The sequence below is a fragment of the Otolemur garnettii genome, unplaced genomic scaffold (assembly GCF_000181295.1).
Source record: "Otolemur garnettii isolate 467f Iridium unplaced genomic scaffold, OtoGar3 scaffold00028, whole genome shotgun sequence".
Taxonomy (NCBI): domain Eukaryota; kingdom Metazoa; phylum Chordata; class Mammalia; order Primates; family Galagidae; genus Otolemur; species Otolemur garnettii.
In genome coordinates this window covers 6,107,428-6,132,098 of record NW_003852423.1, presented here as the reverse complement: position 1 = coordinate 6,132,098, position 24,671 = coordinate 6,107,428, and the positions used below count along the sequence as shown (strand labels likewise).

The following is a 24,671-nucleotide window of genomic DNA, read 5'->3' as shown; positions in this document are numbered from 1 at the left end:
CTTAGCTTCAGCCCCTATTAAGTTGTTTAAGAACAACTTCCAACCTTAGGTTATGTTTGAAAACTACTGCTTGAATATAATAAACTATTAATATTTGAAGAAACTGGCTTTGGGCAATGTATGAATTCAAAGGGAAATAATCTACTTTTTATAATACAGAAGTTCTAATTACACAGAGCTGAATGACCTGTAAGTCCATTACTCCTTGTTTAGAATGTTTTATGAAGAAATATGATTTTTAAGACTTCTCCCTAAAGTCAAATTCATTTTACTTATGGTCACCAATCACCATCAGTATAAAGCTATTCCATTAGGTTCTCCATGAATCATATATAATCACAAAGATAGAACCCTGAACTTAAAATTTGTGTTATCCTCAGTTGTAACTAACAAGAAGACTGACAGGATAGAGAATGTTATAATACTATGTTATATCATAAACATATATGTACCATGTATTCTTTTGTAAATGTCAAACACTTAATTTTATCATGAGAAATAAATTTTATTTTCTGCTACATCTTGTGAACTGTAGATAGATACAGGTACTTTTGAAAAATATTTAGGTATTTAAGAGGTATAAAATCTGGTCACACAGAACACAAAGCAAAAAGACAGATGTTCAAAAAAAAAAAGATTGATGTCATTTTCCTTAGATATATTCCATTCTGTTGGCCAAACTGATAACCTTTATTCAGAAACAAGAAAGTATCACTTGCTTTTTCTACTTTTTTGTCTGTATATATTAGAAAATAAGCAGAAAGTCCTTTAATTTGTTAAATTTCAATTCCAATCTCTAGTTTTCATTTCCCTATTCTATGTATAATTTTTAAAGAAAGGCATGGAAGAATAATTTAATCCTGATCTTCAAAAGTCTGTAACCAGCATTCTGAGTATCAATTTCAACTGTGCTGTATGTAGCATGGGTATGTAACTGCTGATTTTAAAAGGTGCTAAAGAAATTTCAGTGCCCAGAACATCTTCTGGTAGTATAGGGGACTATTTTTGTTTTTACTGAATCCCTACTATTCTTCCATTTATTCAAATGCTAAATATAACTCATCTAACATCTACCAGGCAGAAAGATTAGGCACAGAAAATGATTATTGGTTTCTGTCAAGATAGTTGTCTCTATTGAACTCACTAGCCTGTAAGGGAAGAAAAAAATAATTCTACATGTTTTATATACTGAGTGACTAAAATAGCTGCAGGTGGATGCGTGATGGGTATTAGGCAAAGACTTCATTTAGAAGATTACATTTGAACCTTAAGAATTAACAACTAAACACAGGCTTTCTAAGTAGAAATATTCAAGAATTACTATTTTTCCAAGAAAACATTCAGCTTGCCAATTAGCTCAACTCTGATTAATGATCTTTTTAACGAATTAAGCATCCAAATACAAATGTTTGTACGCAGTTCACCTATAAAAAATTTATGAAGCACACTAACACATCTCAACTGACGTTGATCCTTAGTTCCAAAATTTTTTTCCCTTGATTCTTGCTTGCTTCAATCAACATAAACCTATGTATCATCTTACTATGAAAATAGTGATGGACTTGATCTCTAGCCCTAATTCTTTTCTAATTAGCTTTGTGGCTCTAAATAAGTTATTTAATTATTATAAACCACCATATCTCCTCACATGTAAAATAAATTGAAAGCAGAAAAATTTTTTAAAAATTCTGTAAATTTAAGATTCTAGGAATTCTAGGCATGCAAGAAATTAAAAACAAGCCTCTATATCTCAGTCAAGCATTTATGTTAAAGAAGAAACTTTAGATTTTCAACCAAAAACTTAGGGTAAAATTTCACAGTAATTTCTACATTTTATGTTTATAAAAGTCTGAGTTTTATTTACAGTAATCCTTCTTATAAGTAGTGCAAATAAAACTGTACCCAACACATCTATAAGATTCTCAAAACAGTTGACACAAGACGCAAATACAATGTTTAAGAATCCCTACTGGTCATGAGTTTGCGCAAATGCCAAATAACCTGGATACTCATCTTAACATTTAAATTGTAATTTAGGTTTTATTAAATTGCCCTAGATTTTAATTACTACTTCTTAAAATACTGATTAAATGGTTTTTCACATAAGCCTCCTGAAATGCTAAAATAAAACAATTATAAACCTGATTAATTTGCAATGTAATATCCTTCACCAGCACTACCACTCACCAAAAGAACCATCATTATTGCACAGGTTTTAAAGAGGTACTTCTATAAGACTACCCTTGAAATTATCAGATGGTCTTCCATAATTAAGTTATTAATCCAAAATTCAATGGAAGTGAATATAAACTAGAATCCAGATTAGCAGAACATCACTGCCAATTACAACATCAAACAGAATAAGCCTCTATCAAAGTGATAAAAATCTACTTAATTATCAATACCAAACAATAACAGAATAACAGTATTCATTATTCTCTCCAACATATGATACTATCCTTTTAAACTTTTACATCAGAAAAAACTATTCACATTTATTATATATAACACTCTTAAATGTTCATCAAGAATGTTTATCTAGCAAAGATGAGCATCAATGTATTATGTAATTGCTTTCAAATTATTCTATAATTCATATTTTTAATGAATTTGTACAGACTTTAATATTGAAGTTATCAACATGTAGCTACACTAACAAAAATGTCTAAAATATAACTTGCCTGATCAAACTGGGTAACTTCTTGACCAGAAGGAATTTGTAATCCCCAGAGTCTATACTTCTTGGCAACACTAGAAAATTGCAACTCCAAAGGAATTTCAACTATATCAGACCGATTTAGAATTTCAGTATTTCCATAGTCAATGTACCTCACCAGACACTGTAAAAAATAAGAGATAAAGACCAATACCAAACCTAGATTAAATATCTCCAAAGAAATTACCAATTTGATGCTTTCTGTTAATTATCTGTATATTAAGCATAGTATTTTATCTCAAATTGACAAAATATATTCAGAATCTCTAGTACCTGAAATTATAGTGATCTATTTGGTACTAGTGAAATTCCAACAGCCCCTTTTTACGTTTCATTTTTTTAAAACAATTTTATTTCCTTTTTGATAAAACAGAGTCTCACTCTATCATCCTGGATAAAGTGCTCTTGGGCTCAAGTGATCCTCCTGCCTCAGCTTCCCAAAGAGCTGAGACTATAGTCATCTGTCATAAAACCCAGCTAGTTTTTCTATTTTTAGTAGAGATGGGATCTCACTCTTGCTCAAGCTGGTCTCAAACTCCTGATCCCAAGGGATCCTCCTGCCTCAGCCTCCCAGAGTTCTGAGATTACAGGTGTGAGCCACTTCACCTGACCAATAATTGGTATTTTCAATAAACATAAATCTATAAAGCCTCTCTTTTCTCTCTCCTAATGTTGAAATCAATCAACATTATTAAGTTCAAGTTGTAACAATAAAATCTGAAAAGAAAGAAAAAGTTATCAAAGTAGCTTTGATAAAACTAAATCCACTCTAGCTAGACCTTAGAAAGCTGTCTAATTCACCCTTATCTCCAGCTCTGTATCTGTTTAAAAGATTAAAAAGGAAAAGCAGTTTATTACAAGTTCAAATGTCATCTTGCCCCTTAATTTAGGAAGTTAAAGCCAACCCAAAAGTGAATGCAAAATATTATTTCCAGTTGTCAAATTATGGGGAAAAGGTCTAAGGTCTATTCCACTAAGATAAAACCATAGCCTATCACAGTAATAAACAATAAGCTTTTTATAAAAACCAAGCATTCAGAGCATTAATCAATTTTTTCACCCTATCACCTCATCATACAAAAAATTTTACAAAACCCAGGTAACACATTTTAAAGCCAGAAAGCAGATGTAGAAAAAACACTAAAGGAAACTCTGTGAGTCTAGAGATGTTTCCACACAGCCAACAATGCACAATTTCCATCAAAGAGCTATTCAGAATCCCATCTCTCCAAATGCTCTTAAAAAAACCTTCCTATATAGGATTGATACCCGTAGCACAGTGGTTACAGCAACAGCCATATGAACTGAGGCTGGTGGGTTCAAGCCCAGCCCAGGCCAGTTAAACAACGACAACTGCAACAAGAAAATAGCTGGGCATTGTGGCGGGTGCCTGTAGCCCCAGCTACTTGGGAGGCTGAGACAAGAGAATCACTTAAACACAAGAGTATGAGGTTGCTGTGAGCTATGACACCATGGCACTCTACCAAGGGTGACATAGTGAGACTCTGTCTCAAAAAAAAAAAAAAGAAAAATCTTCCCATATAAAAAATTCACAGTGTAAAAAATAAAATAGCTTAACACAAAGAAAATCCATCACTTCTAACCCAGATGTGAGAAAAAGGCAAGCCAATCTTTATTATTAACAATATATGCTAAGTAAAAGATACACCTAACTTTAGGATCAATCAAATGAGTTTTCCTACTAATCAATCATACTGCAAAGAATGAACTTGTAAAAGTTACTCATTACCAAGAACTAAATAATTATTAAGAACTAAGGCACAAGGGGTGGCGCCTGTGGCTCAAAGGAGTAGGGCGCTGGCCCCATATACTGGAGGTGGAGGGTTCAAACCCAGCCCTGGCCAAAAGCTGCAAAAATAAAAAAAGAACTAAAGTACAAGCTGTAGGCAGTGGCTCATGGGCTCATGCCTGTAATCTTAGCACTCTGGGAGGCCAATGTGGGAGGATCCTTTGAGCTCAGAAGTTCAAGATCAACCTAAGCAAGAACAAGATGCTATGTCTACTAAAAATAGAAAAAACTAGCCAGGTGTATAGGCACACACCTGTAGTCCTAGCTACTCAGGAAGCTGAGGCAGGAGAACCACCTGAGCCCAAACCTGAGTTTGAGGTTGCTATGAACTATGACATCAAGACACTCTAGCCTGGGGCAACAGAGTAAGACTCTGTGTCAGGAAAAAAAATTTTTTTTAATTCAGATGGGTATTCCTGAATCTTGTCTGTTTTTAAGCAATTTATCTCTTTTGTGTTCATTAGGGGGAAAGTACGTTTAACCAATTTACCAGTTCATTTGTTGAACTACATCTTATTACACCTATGAGCAAGCAATGAAGAGCTAAATAAGCATCAAATTTTGTAACCATAATAAATATTCCTTAAAGCAAAAGAACTGAACACTTATTTCCTGCCTTTTCATCACTGATGATTTTCAGTACTTTGCATCTGTACCAACATTTATCTTCAGAAAATAATCCACCGTAAATCTACAAAAAGAAAAAGCAAAATTATTTGATATTTAATGAATTAAGAATGCAAAGTAGATCAGAATAAAGGTTAGCATTTATTAAGCACTTACTATGTGTCAATAAGCACTTTATTCATAACTTACTTCCCACAACAATCCTATGAGGTGAGTACTTTGTTTATGCCACTATGCACCCAAAGTCATAAATTAATAAGCAGAAGAACCAAGATTCAAACATCTGACTTAAAGCCTATAATGCTATGTCGCCTCTCCAACAAAAAGGGAGGAGGTAACAATAAACTAAAAAAAAAAAAAGTCATGAGCATCAAAGACTTAAAATCATACTAAAAACATAACTTATACAATAAATTGTTTTAAAACATAAACATGACAAGTATGTACCTCTTACATCTAATTCTCAGCCATAGTGTTACACTTCTTTTAAAAACAAAGGATCTTGTTCTGTCATTCAGGCTGGAATGCAGTGGCATGATTATAATAGCTTGCTGCAGCTGTGAAGGCTTGAGCTTCCCAGGATTCCCCCGCTTCAGCCTACTGCCTCAGTCTCTCAAGTAGCTGGAACTATAGGTACATGAGACCACACCTGGCCAATTTTTCTGTTTTTTTAAAGAGGGTGTTTGGCTCTGTCACCTAGGCTGGAATGTAGTGGCATGGTCATAGCTCACTGCAGCCTCAAACTCCTAGGCTTCAAAAGATCCCTCTCTCTCAGGTTTCCAATAGGTGGGACTATAAGCACCCATCACCATTTTTTTTTTTTTTTTTTTTTTTTGGTAGAGATAGGGTTCTCACTGTGTTACCCAAGCTGGTCATGAACGTTTAGCCTCAAACAATCCTCCCACTTCAGCCTCCCAAAATGCTGGGATTACATGTGTGAGCCACCATACCCAGGTTAATTTTACACTTTTTCTTTTTTATATACTTTTTCTTTATAATATATATAAGGTCACTGGTTTTCAAGTGGATCAAATTACATAATATCCTTAATACTAAACTTTCATTTATTTTAAATTTGTATTTTAATTTGATGATGTTTAACAAAAGAGAAAAATATATGTACTTTCAATCATTTTCTAAGCCACATTACTGACATTTGACACTGGATGAGTCTTTGGGGACAAAGGAGAGACTTTCCTCTGCTTTTGTCCTGTGCTTTATATCTACCAGCATCTCCCCTGGCCTACCTACTAGATACCAGTAGTCCCACTTCTAGTTGTAATATTCAAACATTTCTCCCAAGTATTGCCAAATATCTCCCAGGGATGGGAACTTGGGGTGGGGGAATACAAAATCATCACAGGTTGATACTATTTTAAATCCTACATTCTCAACTGGGGCAATATCATCACTAAGGAGAAAAGTGGTTCTTGTGGGGAGAAGAGAATCGTAGATATTACAATGGTTTGTAGCCCACCAAAGTTCAACTCTACCTGACAACATAAATATACAGAATATCTACAGTATTAAAATATCTTGAGGAGAGAAAGTCCATTAGAAAAAACAAGCAAGGCTCAACACCTGTAGCTCAGCGGCTAGGTCACCAGCCACATACACCAGAGCTGGTGGGTTCAAACCCTGCCCAGACCTGCCAAACAATAATGACAACTACAACAAAAAAATAGCTGGGCATTGTGGCAGCCGCCTATAGTCCCAGCTATTTGGGACGCTGAGGCAAGAGAATCACTTAAGCCCAAGAGTTTGAGGTTGCTGTGAGTTGTGATGCCATGGTACTCTACTGAGAGCAAAATAGTGAGACTCTGTCTCAAAAAAAAAAAAAGTTTGAGGAATACTGCATTGGGCAATGGAGTATAAAATTAATTTAAAATTTAACACTCTGAACTAGGACAAATTCACAGATTTATTTCAGAGCAAAAATAATACACGATATGAAACCTAAAAACCCTCAATTCACCAAACAACAAAGCACAAATAAATTCAGCTCCACAAATATGTATCTAACAAGTCAAAGGCTGCAAAAGATAAGTGTGTCCAATTAGTACTTGACTCCAGGTCCCTCAATTAAATTTCAACAACAGGAGGGCAAAGAGAACACTAATGGCATGGTACCCCTTCCCAACCACCTTATTTCAATTTTTAGTATGTAAACAGGATTAAAATACTAAAAACAGCTGATAAAACAAGTTTTATTTGAACTTCAAACTCTTCAAAATATATTATATTTAATTAAGGCTTTGTAACAATATGCCAATATCATTAACTAACAATTTGGTACATAGTAAATGAGAGAAATGTATGTTATTGCAAACCAGCTTAGGCAAGGTTAGGGGTAACTATATCCAGGAATAAAATCTAAGACCCCAATCTGAAAAATCTGAAGTTCTTGGCCCTAGTAGTATGACTAATCACAACTATCACCATAATGTACAAGTCTATCCTAAGTAGATTTATTTGTCTTTAGAACATAGTCAGAACTATACATTCACTTCCACAGGGCCTCAACCCAGTCTTCTCACACAACACCATACTTCATAGCCTATGCCCTGCTTACATGGTGAGAAGGAGAGAACCACTCAAACCACTAAGGAAAATTTATAATCTATCTATGAATAATCAGAGGTCAATGATTAATAATTTATAATTACTAACAAATGCAAAAAATGTAAAGTAGTTGTAGGAATCTTTATCTTAATCTAAGATTTAAAAAAATTATAATTAGATGCTCATTACTGATGCTAGCTTAAATTTTTGATAATACAAGTAATTAATGGCTTGGCACCCACAGCACAGTGGTGAGGGTGCCAGCCACATACACCAAGGGTGGCGCGTTCATATTCGGCCCAGGACAGCTTAAAAACAATGGCAACTACAACAAAAAAAATACCCAGCATTATAGCAGGTATCTGTACTCCCAGCTACTTGGGAGGATGAAGCAAGAGAATCGTTTAAGCCCAACAGTTTGAGGTTGCTGTGAGCTGTGATGCCATAGCACTCTACCAAGGGCAACACAGTGAGACTCTGTCTCAATAAAACAAACAAAAAAGTAATTTATATTCCAACAGAGGAAAAGAGCATATGTCTTAGTCAACATATAGCAATATCAGAGTCATAGGTTATAGAGAGGTTAAAAATAAAAAAACCTAAAACCTACAAACTGCATTACGTGAGCCATTTGTCACTTAGCTCCAAACTACATTCCATTGTATCTTCACATGGTAGAAGAACAAACTTTCTGGGGCCCCTTTTATTTGAGGTCTCTTTTATAAGGGCACTAATCCCATTCATGAAGGATTCATTTTCATAACCTAATCACCTCCCAAAGGCCAACCCTCTCAGTAGCATCATCTTAGGGGTAATAACTACAACCTGTGAATTTGCAAGGGACACAAACATTCAAACCATAGCAATTTCCTCCCTCATTTAAACAACAGGGCCTAGAGCAAGTTATGGCAAGCTAGACACTCAAAGCACAAAGTTTTAAGTAGGCATTCTACTTTAGGTACCAACTCTGCACTCAAGTGTAAAGGAGAGTGCCTCCTTAAATTCCAGACTTGCCCCACCCTAGTACCAGCCTTGAAAAATTATTACTTAGAGCTCAGCATCCGTAGCTCAGTGGTTATGGCACCAGCCACATACACCAGGGGCTGGCAAGTTCAAATCTGGCCTACTAAACAATGACAACTACAACAACAACAAAAAAAACAGAGTGGCGCCTGTCGCTCAGTGGGCAGGGTGCTGGCCCCATATGCTGAGGGTGACAAGTTCAAACCCAGCTCCGGCCAAACTGCAACAAAAAAAATAGCTGGGCGTTGTGGTGGGCACCTATAGTCCCAGCTACTCAGGAGGCTGAGGCAAGGGAATCACCTAAGCCTAGGAGTTGGGAGGTTGCTATGAGCTGTGTGACACCACAGGACTCTACTGTGGGTGATAAAGTGAAACACTGTCTCCACAAAAAAAAAACCAGCCGGGTGTTGTGACAGGCGCCTGTAGTCCTAGCTACTTAAGAGCTGAGGCAAGAGAATTGCTTGAGCCCAAGAGTTTGAAGTTATTGTGAGCTATGACACCACGGCACTCTACTGAAGGCAACATAATGAGACTCTGTCTCAAAAAAAAAAAAAAAAAATTATTACTGAGTATTCCAAAATAAAAATCCACCACAACTAGTTAATCTTTCCAATATATGGTAAGAGTTAAGAACTGAGCTCTACAGGTTTTAGTCCTTGTTCAACCATTAACTCGATACTGACTTTCATAAAGTTATCTTGGCCTCAATTTCCAAAATGTGTAAAATAGTAACAACACTTGCCTCACAGGGTTGCTATGAAGATCAAATTAGTATACACAGAGTGCTTATAATATTGTCTCACAAAAGAAGTAAATGCTAACTATTATTGTTATTACTATTACTGCAAGATACTGAAAAGATGTTGAATTAACCTCCAGTTTTACCTGTTACAAATAATGCTGCAATAAGTATCTTGGTACAGACATCTTTGTGTACTTATAGCAAATTCAAAGGGTAAACTCCTTGCAGAGAAACTGATGCATCCACATTTATAGGGATCAATTATTATAAAAAAGATAGTTAATACTCAGACATAGTCATTTGATTTAAAACAAAGATGCCAATATAATTCAGTAAAGGAAAGATGGTCTTTTCAATAAAAGTACTGGCATAATTGGACACACACATAAAAACTAAATTTGATCTCTACCTCACATCATAACCAAAAAAATTATTGGCAATAACCATGCTGCTAAGCTCAGCACCTGTGGCTCAAGTGGCTAAGGCACCAGCCACATACACCTGAGCTGGCACTGTAATCTATCCCGGGCCCGCCAAACAACAATGACAGCTGCAACCAAAAAATAGCCAGGCGTTGTGGTGGGCGCCTGTGGTCCCAGCTACTTGGGAAGCAGAAGCAGGAGACTCGCTTAAGCCCAGGAGTTGGAGGTTGCTGTGAGCTGTGATGCCATGGCACTCTACCCAGGGCGACAGCTTGAGGCTCTGTCTCAAAAAAAAAAAAGCGATGCTCCTAAATGTAAAAGGTAAAAGCTCCAGAGAAACACACATAAACATACATACACACAAGAATACATCTATGATCTTAGAATAAGTAAAAAGATTTTAAATAGGAAACAGAAAGCATACACCAAAAAAAGAAAAAAAAAAAGACTTCAAATTCTATCAGTAAAGTATGTAGGTAAGCCACAAAGAGAAGGCATCATCGATACATATACAAGGTTCATATCAAGCATACATACAAAACTCCTACAACTCAAATCAAGGCAAATAACCGAATTTAAAAATGGGGAAAATATGTGAATAGACATGACAGAAAAATAAATATACAAATATCTAATAAGAATATTAAAACACAGCAGCAACCATAGCTCAGTGGTAGGGCGCCGGCCACACACACAAAAGCTGGTGGGTTTGAACACAGCCAGGGCCTGCTAAAGCAACAATGACAACTGCAACCAAAAAATAGCTGGGCGTTGTGGAGGAGTCTATAGTCCCAGCTACCTGGGAGGCTGAGGCAAGAGAATCACTTCAGCCCAAGAATTGGAGGTTGCTGTGAGCTGTGACGCCATGGCACTATACCAAGGGCAACATAGTGAGACTGTCTCAAAATATATATATATATTTTTTGATTTATATTTTTAAACACACTTAAGCTCTTCACCTAACAAACTCAAGCAGTGTAACCTGGCTCATAAAACACATACACACATATTTAAGTTTAGCAGAGCAAATTATTTAAAGACTTAGTGATGACATGGAGAAATTAGAACTTTCATCAATTGCTGGTGAGGATATAAACTGTTCCAATACCTTTTTTTTTTTTTTTTTTAGCGACAGTCTCACTTTGTCGTCCTCAGGAGAGTGCTATGGCATGCAATCTCCAGCTCTTGGGCCTAGGCAATTCTCTTGCCTCAGCCTCCTGAGTAGCTGGGACTACAGGCACCTGCCACAATGCACGGCTATTTTTTTATTGCAGTTTGGCTCGGGCTGGGTTTGAACTTGTCACCCTCAGCATATGGGGCCAGCGCCCTGTCCACTGAGCGACAGGTGCCACCCTGTTTTTTTTTGTTGTTGTTGTAGTTGTCATTATTTAGCAGGCCAGATTTGAACTTGCCAGCCCCTGGTGTATGTGGCTGGTGCCATAACCACTGAGCTACATAGCTGGTCCCTATGAGTAGGGACCAGCACCCTACTCATTAAGCCACAGGCACTGCCCCTTTTCAACACTTTTATAAACCTGATTGACAAGCCCTCACATAAGTGGGATCACCCAGTAATGGCCTGTTTCATTTAGTAATGTCATACAGATTCATACATGTATATTTTGTCAGAATTTCTTTCTTTTTTTAAGCCTAAATAATATTTAGTCTATACATATTTTGAATGAATAAATTTACTATGATGGTAGTTTACATAAATTCTAAAAATCTGCCTCTTCCTTTCAAATATACCAAAAATTCCCAAAGCTATAAAATTTAAGATATAGGAAAACTAACAAGAGGAAGGAAATAATTATATTCAAGAACATGGCTCACCTTCTTTGTATCAAGATTACCAAAAACTGAGTTGGCAAGGGGACAAACTTCAGATAGTGAACAACCAATCTTCATGATATCCTTATTTCTATTGATATTCTAGAAAGAATACAGTATAAGATTCAGTAAAATATTATTCAGTAGTGATATATACTTGAGGGTTCTACTAAGTGTACACTTTAAAAAGATTTTAGACATTTGAAGTTAAATCAGATTCTATTAGTATTTTTTCATAATTCAAATGAGTTATTTATAAGAAATGAGACTAAGTTACAGAAAACATTTACTTCCCAATGAGTCTGAATTATCTGAAATACAAATAAGATCCCAAGAAGTATTAAATCATATCAAGAGAATTCCTTTAAGACTGGCTGATTCCAGTCTTTAAGGAAATAAAAGATGATCCTAGAACATCTAATGGTGCCACAAAAAAAAGCATTTAAAAAAAGTCAAGCACAATGGCATGAACCTACAGTCCCAGCTATTGAGACTGAGGCCAGAAAATCACTTAAGCCCAGGAGTTCAAGACTACCAAGAGCTATCAACATGTACTGCACTCCAGCCTGGGAGACAAACAAGATTCCATGTCTAAAGAAAGAAGTACCTGAGAAAGAACGGGACATGTTTAAAGATAAGGAGCCAACCTATATTCTTTAGCCAACTTTGTTCTAATGGCTAAAGCTGAATAATTAATAACAGCATTGGATTATAAGCTATGGAATACATATCTATGAGTCTGTCTATATTAATACAAATAAGCAAATGAATAGCAGAAGAGACAGTCTTCCTTATAGAAGAATTCTATATAATTCTATGTAATATAGAATATGATATATTCTATATATCCACAAAAACTGATATTGACAGTCTATGTTGCCCTTGGTATAGTGCCATGGCGTCACAGCTCACAGGGTGAGCTATATTAATATACAAAGAATGAGAATACAAAATCATCATTAGGCAAGCACTACTTTTGCAACCTTCTTGTAAGTTTTTCAAAATAAAAAGTTAATATAGATACATATATGTACAGATATAGATATCTATATAAATGTATCCTAAATGAATATATCAATAAAACATTCAGTAAGGCTAGAAAGAATCTAATTATCTGTGATGATTGAAAAGAAACTCTGAAACAGCAGTTCCAAAGCATCAGCATGAATAATATCAATGTATAGGAAAAACTGAAACTGAATTTACAGTGATCCCAAGAAACATAGGAAGCAACCTTTGTGACTAACCCCATAGAATCAGCTCTCAAGGTCAGAATGCATCAAAATATTCCACATAATTATCCTTTGTTACTATACAGCAGTGTTTTCCAGGCTTTTTTATCTCACAGAACATTTGAACCCATATTTACGGTTTTTTTGTTTTTTTTTTTTTTTGCCGGGGCTGGGTTTGAACCCGCCACCTCTGGCACATGGGGCCGGCGCCCTGCTCCTTTGAGCCACAGGCGCCGCCCTTTGAACCTGTATTTAAACTTCCACAGCACACTTAAATTATGTTGATCAAAAAAAAAAAAAAAAGAAAACAAGACAAAGAATATACTTACTGTGCTTTGAATTTCTTTCAAAAATAATTAATGATCTTTAAAAATTTTCACGGCACACCTAAGATCCTTTCATGGCACACCAGGGTGCTGTGGCACACAGGTTGAAAATCACTGCTGTATAGACTAAAACAAATGGGAAAACTATTTCTCTTAAAGAAAGGAACAGGTAGAGTTAAATACTTCAGATTCCTTCTGTTGCCACTGATCCAACTGGACATACCACTAATTTTGAAGTGTTTTCTTATAAGTGGCTTACATGGCAGAAAACCAGGAAAACAGAATGTATGTGAAAAGATCTTCATGCAAACTTGCTGCCACATATTTGTAAATATCTATTTACTCTTTTCCATGCCTACTTCCCATCCTATCTCCAGGCAAATTTTGCAATTTGCTTCCTGAAATAATCATTATATTCATTAGTGTACCATTAGAATTTTTAATCTTTTCATGCATTACAGGAATGCTTCCTAACTTCTTAAAATGTATTTAGATTTCTACAGGGCCTCAATTTCATGACTGAAATCAGAGGTTGGCAAATCATAGCCAACCGTTCTAGTAAATGAAGTTTACTGGACCACAGCCACATACATTCATTCATGTATTACATGGGGCTGCTTTTGCACTACAACAGCAGAACTGGCAAAGTTCAAGAGCTGCAACAGAGACTACATGGTCCAAAAACTGTACAGTATTTACTATCTGATCTTTTACAGAAAAAGTCTACTGACTCTTGGTTTCAAATCATAGCTCCAAATTCAGTCAACAGCTTCACAAAGATCAACTAAAATCAATGTCTAAACAGCACTAACCACTGAACATCCATTTGAAATGTGCCAAGTCTGATTTATGGTATAAGTCATATCTGGATTTCAAAGACTTAATATTGGAAAAAGAAGAAGAAGAAACTTCCCTGTTCATATTTTTATGCTGATTACATTTTGAAACAGTATTTTGGATATACTGGCTTTAACAAAACACACTAAATTAATTCCACCTGTTTCTTTTTACTTCCTTTAATATGGCTGCTAAAAATACTTAAAAATCACTTATGTGGCTCACATATTTCTACTGTACAGTATTGGCCTAGAAAAATCTTCTCTGCCTGGGCACCAGGGTTCATGCCTGAAATCCTAGCACTCTGGGAGGCTGAGACAGGTTGATGGCTTAAGCTCAGGAGTTCAAGACCAGCCTGAGCAAGAGCAAGACTTGGTCTCTACTAAAAATAGAAAAACTAGCTGGGTGTTATGGCAGGCGCCTATAGCCCCAGCTATTCAGGGGCCCAGGAGTTTGAGGTTGCTGTAATCTGTGATGCCACAGCACTCTAGCCAAGGTGACAAAGTAAGACTCTGTCTCAAGAAAATCTTCAAGTTAATAAATGATGTGCCTATACAAGAAGCTTAAACATAACATTTATCCAACCTGAGAATAATACAAGTGCTATTTATAAAATGGGCACCCTTTCGAGAATGTGCAAAAGTAAAAACACAAATTTTCTAATATGTTCATAAGCAGAAACACAAATTTACTTAAAGTTTTCTATAATATTACCTTTGTACAGAATGTTTTCTACAGCAGTAATATATTACATTATAATTATTTGGTCAATGACAGACTACATATCCAACACCAGTCCCATGAGATTATATTGGAGTCGAAAAATTCCTCTTGTCTCATGATGTTGTAGCCATTGTTAACATCCTACACAACACATTACTCATATGTTTATGATGGTGCTGGTATAAACAATCCAACTATACTACCAATTGTATAAAAGTATTACAGTACCATATACAATTATGCACAGTACATAATAATGATAAAAAAAATTGTTACTGGTTAAACAACTATATTACTGGTTTATGTATTTACTATACTTTTATCCTCAGTATACTCTTTCTACTTATTAAAAAAAGTTAACTGTTAAACAGCCTCAGACAGCTGCTTCAGGAGTTATTCCAGAAGGCGGCATTATTACAACAGATGATAGCATCCTGTGTGTTAGTGCCCTGAAGGCAAGATGTGGAAGTGGAAAACTGATATTGATAATCCTGACTCTAGGTAGGCCTAGGCTAATCTCTGTATTTTTGTCTTATTTTTTTAACAAAAAAAAATTTAAAAAAAAAATTTAAAAATTTATAAAGAACAAAAAATTGACAGAATGAGAATATAAAGAAAGAAAATATTAGTGTACAGCTGTACAATGTGTTTGTGTTTTAAGCTGGATTACGAGTCAAAAAAATAAAATAATTTTAAGTTTATAAAGTAAAAATTATAGTAAGATTAATATATAATATTGAAGCAAAAATTGTTAATAGATACAGTACCTAAAGGTATAGTATTTATAAAGTCTACAGTAGTACACAGTAATGTCCCAGGTCTTCTACATTCACTCACAACTCACTCACTGACTGACTCACCCAGAGCAAGTTCCAGGCCTGCAAGCCCTATTCATGGTTAAATGCCCTACAAAGGTATATCATTTTTGATCTTTTATGCTATATTTTTACTGATACTTTTCTATGTTGCAGTTTTCTATGCTTCTGGTGTATTTAGATACACAAATACTTACCAGTGTGTAGTAACTGCCTATAGTATTCAATACAGTAATATGCAATACAGGTATACAGAGTGGGTGCTATAGGTTATAGCATCCTAAAGAAAGTGCTACAGTTACCTTCAAAATACCCCTATTGGGAAGCTATGCACTAACACCAGTGCTTAGTCCACCCTTCAAAGCAATTTAGAACTCTTTTTTCTGGAGCAGCCATCAGAGCTTTCATTGTATTACCCTTAGTGTTCTGAATATAATCAAAATGTTTCCTTTTCAATATTTTCTTTATTTTGGGTAAAGAAAAAGGTCACTGAGGCCATACTGGGTAAGTAGGGTGGGTGTTTCAACACAGTTACTTGTTTACTTGCTAAAAACTTCTTCGCAGACAGTGCCATGTGAGCTGGTACATTGTCATTATGCAAGAGCCCTGAGTTTCTGGCCAAGATTTTCACTTAAGAATTTCCTATTTTTCACAATAACTGAGAAAACGACATGAAGGCTGTGCTGACCAGTTTGATGGAAGTATTTCGGATTGTGTGTGAAAACCCCACACTGTACCCCAGAAGTACATTAATGTACATAGTTATCATTCAATCAAAAAAAAAAAAAAGAATTTCCTATTTTTCTATAGATGTTTACTTGGTCTGCCATGCTTCTCACAGTTAATGATTTTGACACACAATTCAAAGAATTTTTGCAATGTTTTTGTCAGTCCTGTTCATTACTGGCCACCCTGACCTCTCTTCATCATGTATATTTTTCTCTCCCCTCAGAAAAAGGTTTAATCCATTTATTTGTACACTGCTGTCCTCTTCACGGCATTATCCCCATAAACTTGAACTAACATGTACCTGATTTTCATTTCCACTCTTGCCACACTTAAGAAATCTACAAATGTTTTTCATTGCTATAATTCAGGCTCCGACATTCTCATGTTAGTACACAAAAACATGCAATAATGAACACTACGCAGCAAGACACCTCCACACATCGACATGAACATAACTGTGAAACATTGATATACCAAGTTTAGTCATAATAAATAAAAGTACTCAAAAATCACTTATGTGGCTCACATATTTCTACTGTACAGTATTGGCCTAGGAAAATCTTCTCTGCCTGGGCACCGGGGTTCATGTCTATAATCCTAGCACTCTGGGAGGCAGAGACAGGTGGATGGCTTAAGCTCAGGAGTTCAAGACCATAAATAAATGAATAAACTTGATAAACCAAGTTGTTTGTAGAGTGCTGCCAATGTGAGCACATGGTGGCAAGTTCATGAACTTGCCAGACCTTGTATATTCTAGGTATATAGTAGGCTATTCCATCTCTGCTTGTGTCAGTACACTCTATGATGTTCACCCAATGACAAAATCATCTAATGATGCATTTCTCAGAATGCATCTTCCATTATCAAGCAAAAACAACATTTTGAGATGAAGTCCTGGTCTGCTGCCCAGGCTGAGAGTGCAGTTGCATCATCATAACTCACTGCAACCTCAAAATTCTGAGCTCAAGTGATCCTCCAGCATCAGCCTCTCAAGCAGCTGGGACTACAGGGATACACACCACCATACCCAGCTTACTTTTCTATTTTTCATAGATACAGAATCTTGGTATGTTGCTCAGGGTGGTTGCAAACTCCTGACCTCAAGTGGTCTCCTGTTTCAGCCTCCCAAAGTGCTAGGATTATAGGCATGAGCCATTAGTTCAGCCTCATAAGTTCTTGTATTTCCCACATTGCCAATTCACCCTACGCCCACAAAAGGAATTCCAATGCTACAGAAAGTATAGAAAAATGTAATTCCCTTCCTCCTGTATCATGTATAGTTCAAAATAATCAAAATTTAGATGGTAATTGTGCTCATTAGAGGAATTCACCTTTTTATTTACTTTTTTTTTTTTTTTTTTTTCTGAGAGTGTCGTTGCATCAAAGCTCACAGCAACCTCAAACTTTTGGGCTTAAGCAATTCTCTTGACTCAGTCTCCCAGGTAGCTGGGACTACAGGCGCCTGCCACAACACCCAGCTATTTTTTTTGTTGCAGCTGTCACTGTTGTTTAGCTAGCCCTGGCTGCGTTTAAACCCACCAGCCTGGGAGTATGTGGCCGGCGCTCTACCCACGGAGCTGCAGGCGCCACCTGGAATTCACCTTCCTAAATTCTGGAACACAAGTACTTTGGTGATTTGCTTTATATTTAAAATTAAGTAAGTTACCTGACTAGAAGCCTTCCAGTACAAATGTAAAAATGTTTTGTTAGTGCTGATTGAAAATTTTAAAAAATCACATTTCAAGTTCAAATTTAAGCCATCAGAAAAAAATGACTAAAATTTTAACTTATCATTTATCAAGAAACAATCTTATAAAAGACCCCTAGATGGGGCTGTAACTTCACAGATACAAACTCTCAGCACCATCAGCAATGAATGCAACCTAGAATGTTGGTAATATATGTAATTCTGAAGTCGTATCTTGCTGCTTTTTTTAATTTTTTAACTTAGTATATTATGAGCATACTCCTTATAACTCAGATAAAATCCCAATTGTAGTCATTTGTCTGGTAATAACGCCTTGTGCTAAACTATTCAGTAAAAATTAGGCATTGAGAATGATAATAATAAATATATTTATTCCTGAGGGGTTTTTTAGCTTTGGCAGGGAAAACCTCAGTTAGCGAAGAGTAGGAGAGGAGAAGAAATCAACCAGGCTATTATTTACCTGGGCCCAAAATGTTACTGCATCTTCTACGTGACTTCCAACCACATCTTCAACTAAAACCAAATCACAATGCAAAGAAAATTAGAAATTCATCAACATCATCTAGCTCTGCACCCCAAAATAAATTTTAGTGTCAATACCTTTATTATAATGAGTATCTTCATCCATTTGGACAATTCCTGAAAAACTAAAAACAATTCATTACCTTGAATTAGGTTATAATAATCCATCCATTGATAATGAATAAACACTAAACCATTAATGTTCAAATTCTTACAAGTATCTAAATTCACACTCTATGTCAAAAATGACCTCAAAGATATTTTCTTCATTATGGTAGTAGACATTTCTTTTGAAATATTTTGCAGTTGGTATAGTATTATGTAATGAAAATTATTTTTGAATAATGGGCTAAACTGATTTATCCTGCAGTCTTTAATTCTGGAGTTTCTTCAAAAGTAGTAACCTCACTGTCTTCTATATAAAATTAATTACCAGGGCAGCACCTGTGGCTCAAAGGAGTAGGGTGCTGGTCCCAGATGGCAGAGATAGGGGGTTCAAACCCAGCCCCGGCCAAAAAAAAAACTGCAAAAAATAAATAAATAAAATTAAGTTAATTACCAGTTTGAAGTGTTTGTTCTGTTACTTTGTAGTGTTTCCTTTTGTTTACACTGTGGAAGCACTATTGTTTTGGGAGGGCATTCATTTAAAAAAAAAAAAAATTTGCACATTGTTCCAAAATGTTGAAGGAAAATTAAAATACAAGTTCTTTTAAAGAGCTTTAAAAACACCATTATACCAAAGTTTCAAATACTTTCAACTACGAAAAGGGAAAAGTTATTAACTCTTCATCACAGAAAAAAAGTTAATATAATTTAAAATTTTTATTCTTCTGTTAACAACTTAAAATTTGTTTTTTTATATGCCAAATGCCCAGACTCCACCACTATACAATATATACACATGCAACAGAATTCACCTTGTACCCCCTCAATCTATTAAAATTTTAAAACAAAAATAGAAAAAAATGTTTTTCAAACACATTAAGTGGCATCAAAACATCTCCAAAACGAGAGTTCTCTAATACTGGTCCAAAAGTAGTTTTTAAATTCAATTGACCAAAAAGCTGTAAAAACAAGTTGCTGTCTGTGTAAGATTACGTATTTCTCTGGAAGACATTTTAAGTCTCATACTTAGTAAAAATAAAAATGTTAACTTTAGAAATCATGCCACACAATCCAAGAGGCTACTTCTACCGTAGTTTTAAGATCTTAATTTAAAATGGCTTGTCCTGAGGATTACGAAGGAACTGATGCTGTATCCACTTTGTGCAAACCTGCATTAACAAATGGAACCACCAAATCTCCACTTGGAGACAATCTTTTAGAAGTAGGTAAAGGACCTCCTTAACTCTTGCTTTATGGGGAATTTTCGAGTCTAAATGGCACAGAATCTGAAGGAAGGAGAGGAGAGAATTCCACCCCAGGACAGGCCTGTGAGTCTTCGCCAGAATCTCTCAGGCTTGTTATTCGCAAGCTCCTTTCGTCCCCTCAAAGATGGTGGAAGGCCAAGGTACCGGCCTCACCTCAGACTTGGAGACCTAAACTCAACCAACGCCGAAAATACCGTCCTTAAAGCAGCCACCATCGCACCTACTACGAGACTACTACTGACCTCACACCTTCCGCCGCAGACGTTTTAGAAAAGTGTCCCTGGCCCCACATGCTGGGCCTCAGCCCTCTGCCCGCCACCGCGGCTTGACTTAGGCCCGCAGTCGCGCACGTGCGAAAGCTCACCGCGCCTGCTTCGCCGGCAGGGGCCCCACACCGCGCCTGCGCGGAAAGCGTTGCTCCATCGCCAGAGTTTGGTGGGCACCACAGCGCAGTCACGTGGCTGCCAAGACTTCCGCCCTTGGAAGAGACTGGCCAGGAAGGCAAGCGCTCAGGGTACACCCACCTTCACGCCCGGAGCTGCGCACTGAGACTGCGCACTGAGGGTTTATAGGTGGGAGGGGGCCCTCCTCATTGGCCAGCCAACGCCCAGTACGGCTTCAAAGTGCAAGTATTTACATAATACTGTGACGTGGGATTTCATGGTCTTATCTAATGTGTTCAGGCAGATTTACACTTTAAAAACACTCCAAATTACAAGAATCACTACTTTCTTCTTACACCATGGAAAGGAGAAAATGACTTAGATAAATGAAGAATGTGTTTTCCTGATTAGTACCTTTTCACAGCCACCCTCAGCAAACTTGGCCCTCTACATTAAGATGGAGGGTCTGGATTTGTTGTTCAGTTATATGTAGATATTACACTTTGTGGGGAAACTTGCACAACAGTTGAAAATTACCTTCAGTTAGTTTTTAACAGCTTGAGAGAGGTATGATTTACAATAAACTTAAGCTATAAAAAGTGCACAATATGCTAAGAAATAAGATGTTATGTAAATACACGTTGAAATCTCTTGCACGATCAAGATAAACTTTTCCATCACCCCAAAAGGTTTCTTCATGCCCATTTATAATACATGCCCTCCACCGCCACCTTTCTGCTTTCTGTCATCCTACATTAGTTTACTTTTTCTCAAATTCGATATGAATAGAATCAAACAGTATGAACATTTTATCTGACTTCTTTTACAGTACGAACATTTTGTCTGGCTTCTTTTAAATAGCATAATTATTTTGAGATTCATCCATTATGTCCCAAACATCAATAGCTTGTTGCTTTCTATTGCTGTTACTATTCCTTGCATGAATATAACACAATTTGTTTAATCTACCTTTAAATAAACATTTGGATTGTTTCCAGTTTGTGGTTGTTTCGGTTAAAGCTGATATTGTGTGCAAGTCTTTGTATGGATGCGTTTTCATTTATGTTGGGTTAATATCTAAGAATGGAATGGCTAGATCACAGAGTTGTGTGTTTAAGGAACTGCCAGACTACAGTTTACAAAATTAAAGAGTTGTGTGTTTAAGGAACTGCCAGACTGCAGTTTACAAAATTAACTGCACTATTTTATATTCCCATCTGCAGTGTTTAAAAGTTCTAGTTGCTCTGCCGGGTATGGTGGCTCACACCTGCAATCCCAGCTCTCTGGGAGGCCAAGGTGGGTGAATTGCCTGAGCTCAGGCGTTAAAGACAAGCCTGAGCCACAGTGTGACCTCGTTTCTAAACATAGCCGGCTGTTGTGGCGGGCACCTGTGGTCCAAGCTACTGGCGTGGCGGGGGGGGGGGCGCTGAGGCAAGAATATCGCTTAAGCCCAAGAGTTTGAGGTTGCTGTGAGCTTTGATGACACAGCACTCTACCCAGGGTGACACAGTGGTGAGACTCTGTCTCAAAAAAAAAAAAAAAAAAAGTTCTAGTTGCTCTATAGCCTTACTTACATTTGACCAATTTTCTACCCCATATATCTACTTAGGTGAGGTACCTATTCAAACTTTTTTTTTTTTTGAGAGACAGAGTCTCACTTTGTCACCCTCAGTAGAGTGCCATGGCATTACAGCTTATAGCAACCTCAAACTCTTGGGCTTAAGTGATTTTCTTGTTTCAGCCTCCCAAGTAGCTGGAACTATAGGCACCCGCCACAACGTCTGGCTATTTTTGTTGTTGTTATTGCAATTGCATTGTTTTTTTTTGTTTCTTTGTGACAATCCCACTTTGTCACCGCCAGTAGAGTACTATGGTGTTATAACTCACAGCAACCTCAAACTCTTGGGCTCAAGAGAGTCTCTTGCCTCAGCCTTCCCAGTAGCTGGGACTACAGGCGGCCACCACAATGCCTGGCTATGTATAGAGACTAAGGTCTCGCTCTGGCTCAGGCTGGTCTTGAACCTGTGAGCTCAGGCAATCCACCCGTCTCCACCTCCCAGAGTACTAGGATTAACAGGTGTGAGCCACTGCACCCACCCTATCTGTTCAGACTTTTTCCCATTTCTAATAGGATTGTTTTCTTATTATTGAGTTTTTACAGTTCTTTGTATGTTATGGGTACAACTCCTTTAGAATTGCAAATATTGTCTCCCAGCCTATAGCTGTCTTTTCTCTACAAAGGACAGTTTAAAGAGCAAAAGTTCTTAGTTTTGATGCAGTCCAATTTATCAGTTTTGCCTTATGGATTATGTTTTGAATTGTTTAAGAAATCTCTGGCTAGTCTACTTTATAAAAGTCATCTTCTGGGCAGCGCCTGTGGCTCAGTGAGTAGGGTGCCAGCCCCATATACCGACGGTGGTGGGTTCAAACCTGGCCCCAGCCAAACTACAACAACAACAACAATAAAAAATAGCCAGACATGGTGGAGGGCACCTGTAGTCCCAGCTACTCAGAGGCAAGAGAATCACCTAAGCCCGAGTTGGAAGTTGCTGTGAGCTGTGTGATGCCATGGCACTCTACCAAGGGCAATAAAGTGAGACTCTGTCTCTACAAAATAATAATAATAAAATTTTTAAAAGTCATCTTCTATATTTTCTTCTAGAAGCTTTACATATTTAGGCTTTATATTTAGATTTAACTTTTGGAGTTAATTTCTTATAGGATGTGAAATATGAGTCAAAGTTCAGTTCTTTGCATATTCCACTTGTTCCTGCACCATTTGTTGGAAACATTATCATTTCTCTATTGAATTGTCTTTTCACCATTGTCAAAGATTAATTGACTGTATATGTGCAAGTCTATTTCTAGATTCTCTGTTACATTGATCTATTGGGGGGGGGTTATTTTTATTTATTTATTTTTTTAGAGACAGAGTCTCACTTTATCACCCTCAGTAGAGCACCATGTTGTCACAGCTCACAACAACCTCCAACTCCTGGGCTTAGGCAATTCTCTTGCCTCAGCCTCCCAAGTAGCTGGGACAACAGGCGCCCTCCACAATGCCCAGCTATTTTTTTGTGGCACTTTGGCCAGGGCTGGGTTCAAACCTGCCACCATTGGTATATGGAGCCAGTGCCCTGCTCACTGATATATTCTTGTATTAGATTTGCTAAATTGCTAAAAAAAAAAAAAATTGCATTTATGTTCAAGAGAGATATTTGAAATTTTCTTATGTCTTTGGCTGGTTTTGATATCAGATTAATGCTGTCCACATCGAATAAGTTGTAAAGAAGTCCCACCTTCAATTTTTTTGAAAAGTCTGATAGAATTGATATTTTGTTCCTTTAATGTTCAATGTGAGTGTAGCCATCTCACCCTGGAATTTTCTCTGTAGTAAGGTTTTTAACTTTCTTTTTAACTTTTTCTCTGTAGTAAGGTTTTAATTTTTTTTAAGGAAAATTCAATTTCTTCAATAGATATGGGATGAATCAGATTATCTGTTTATTACTAAGTGAGCTTGATTGTGTCTGTTTTGTAAAATGTTTGAACTTTATATTTTCCTGTTACCTCAACAGGCTTCGAGCACTCTGCACAAGGGATCGGGTATACCAATGTGTAAGGCTAGTTCCTGCCACAAATTCCCCTTCTTGTCCTCCCCTGATTATTACCTAATGACATTCAAAAGCATCAGTAAAATCCCTTCACACATTTTGCCTGCGAACTCTGCTCTCACTCCCAGTAAAGGCACTCCTCCATGGGTTCTCACTCTCTCTCAGCTTCCTATCTTCTTGGCTGAGCCTGCTACCTTGGCATTCACTCCTCCCAAATGCCCCCTGTGTAACATGCCATGCCTCTTTTTCTAGGACCTATGAGTATAATAAATCCTTCATATGACTCTCAGTAATTTCCATGGCCATACTGGAATGATCCTTAAAGATCCCACAAAGGGGAGACTTACTTCCAGGTTTATAAACAACACAGTCTTTTTCAAGAAACTTGTCCATTTCATCTAAATAGTCAAAATAATTAGCATAAAGCTATTTATAATATTCCCTTAGTATCCTTTTAATATCTGTAGAATCTATACTGATGCTGCTAGTCTCATTCCTAATAAGGGTAATCTGTCTCCTCTCTCTCACTGATTAGTCAAGCTATAGAATTATCAACTTTATTGGTCTTCTCAAACAAAAAGCTTTTGATTTTCTCTGTTCCTTTTCTATTTCAATTTATGCTCTGGTCTTTATTCTTTTCCTTTTACCCATTTATCTTAGTTTTCTTTTTTTTTTTTTTTTTT

At 36.7% G+C, this 24,671-nt stretch overlaps 1 protein-coding gene across 2 annotated transcripts in view; it reads right to left on the bottom strand.

The window, feature by feature from the left end:
• The window catches only part of STK31 (serine/threonine kinase 31), a 144,800-nt gene extending 124,514 nt beyond the window's left edge, over window positions 1-20,286 (bottom strand). For both annotated transcript variants that reach the window (XM_003788507.2, XM_003788508.2), the window contains exons 1-6: window positions 20,237-20,286; window positions 18,703-18,749; window positions 18,563-18,615; window positions 11,736-11,834; window positions 5,143-5,217; window positions 2,682-2,840 (exon numbers count right to left, since the gene is read on the bottom strand). In XM_003788507.2, the coding sequence (XP_003788555.1) occupies window positions 2,682-2,840; window positions 5,143-5,217; window positions 11,736-11,834; window positions 18,563-18,615; window positions 18,703-18,749; window positions 20,237-20,286 (483 nt within the window). The remainder of the gene's footprint in view (window positions 1-2,681; window positions 2,841-5,142; window positions 5,218-11,735; window positions 11,835-18,562; window positions 18,616-18,702; window positions 18,750-20,236) is intronic.
• Window positions 20,287-24,671: the final 4,385 nt, after the last annotated feature.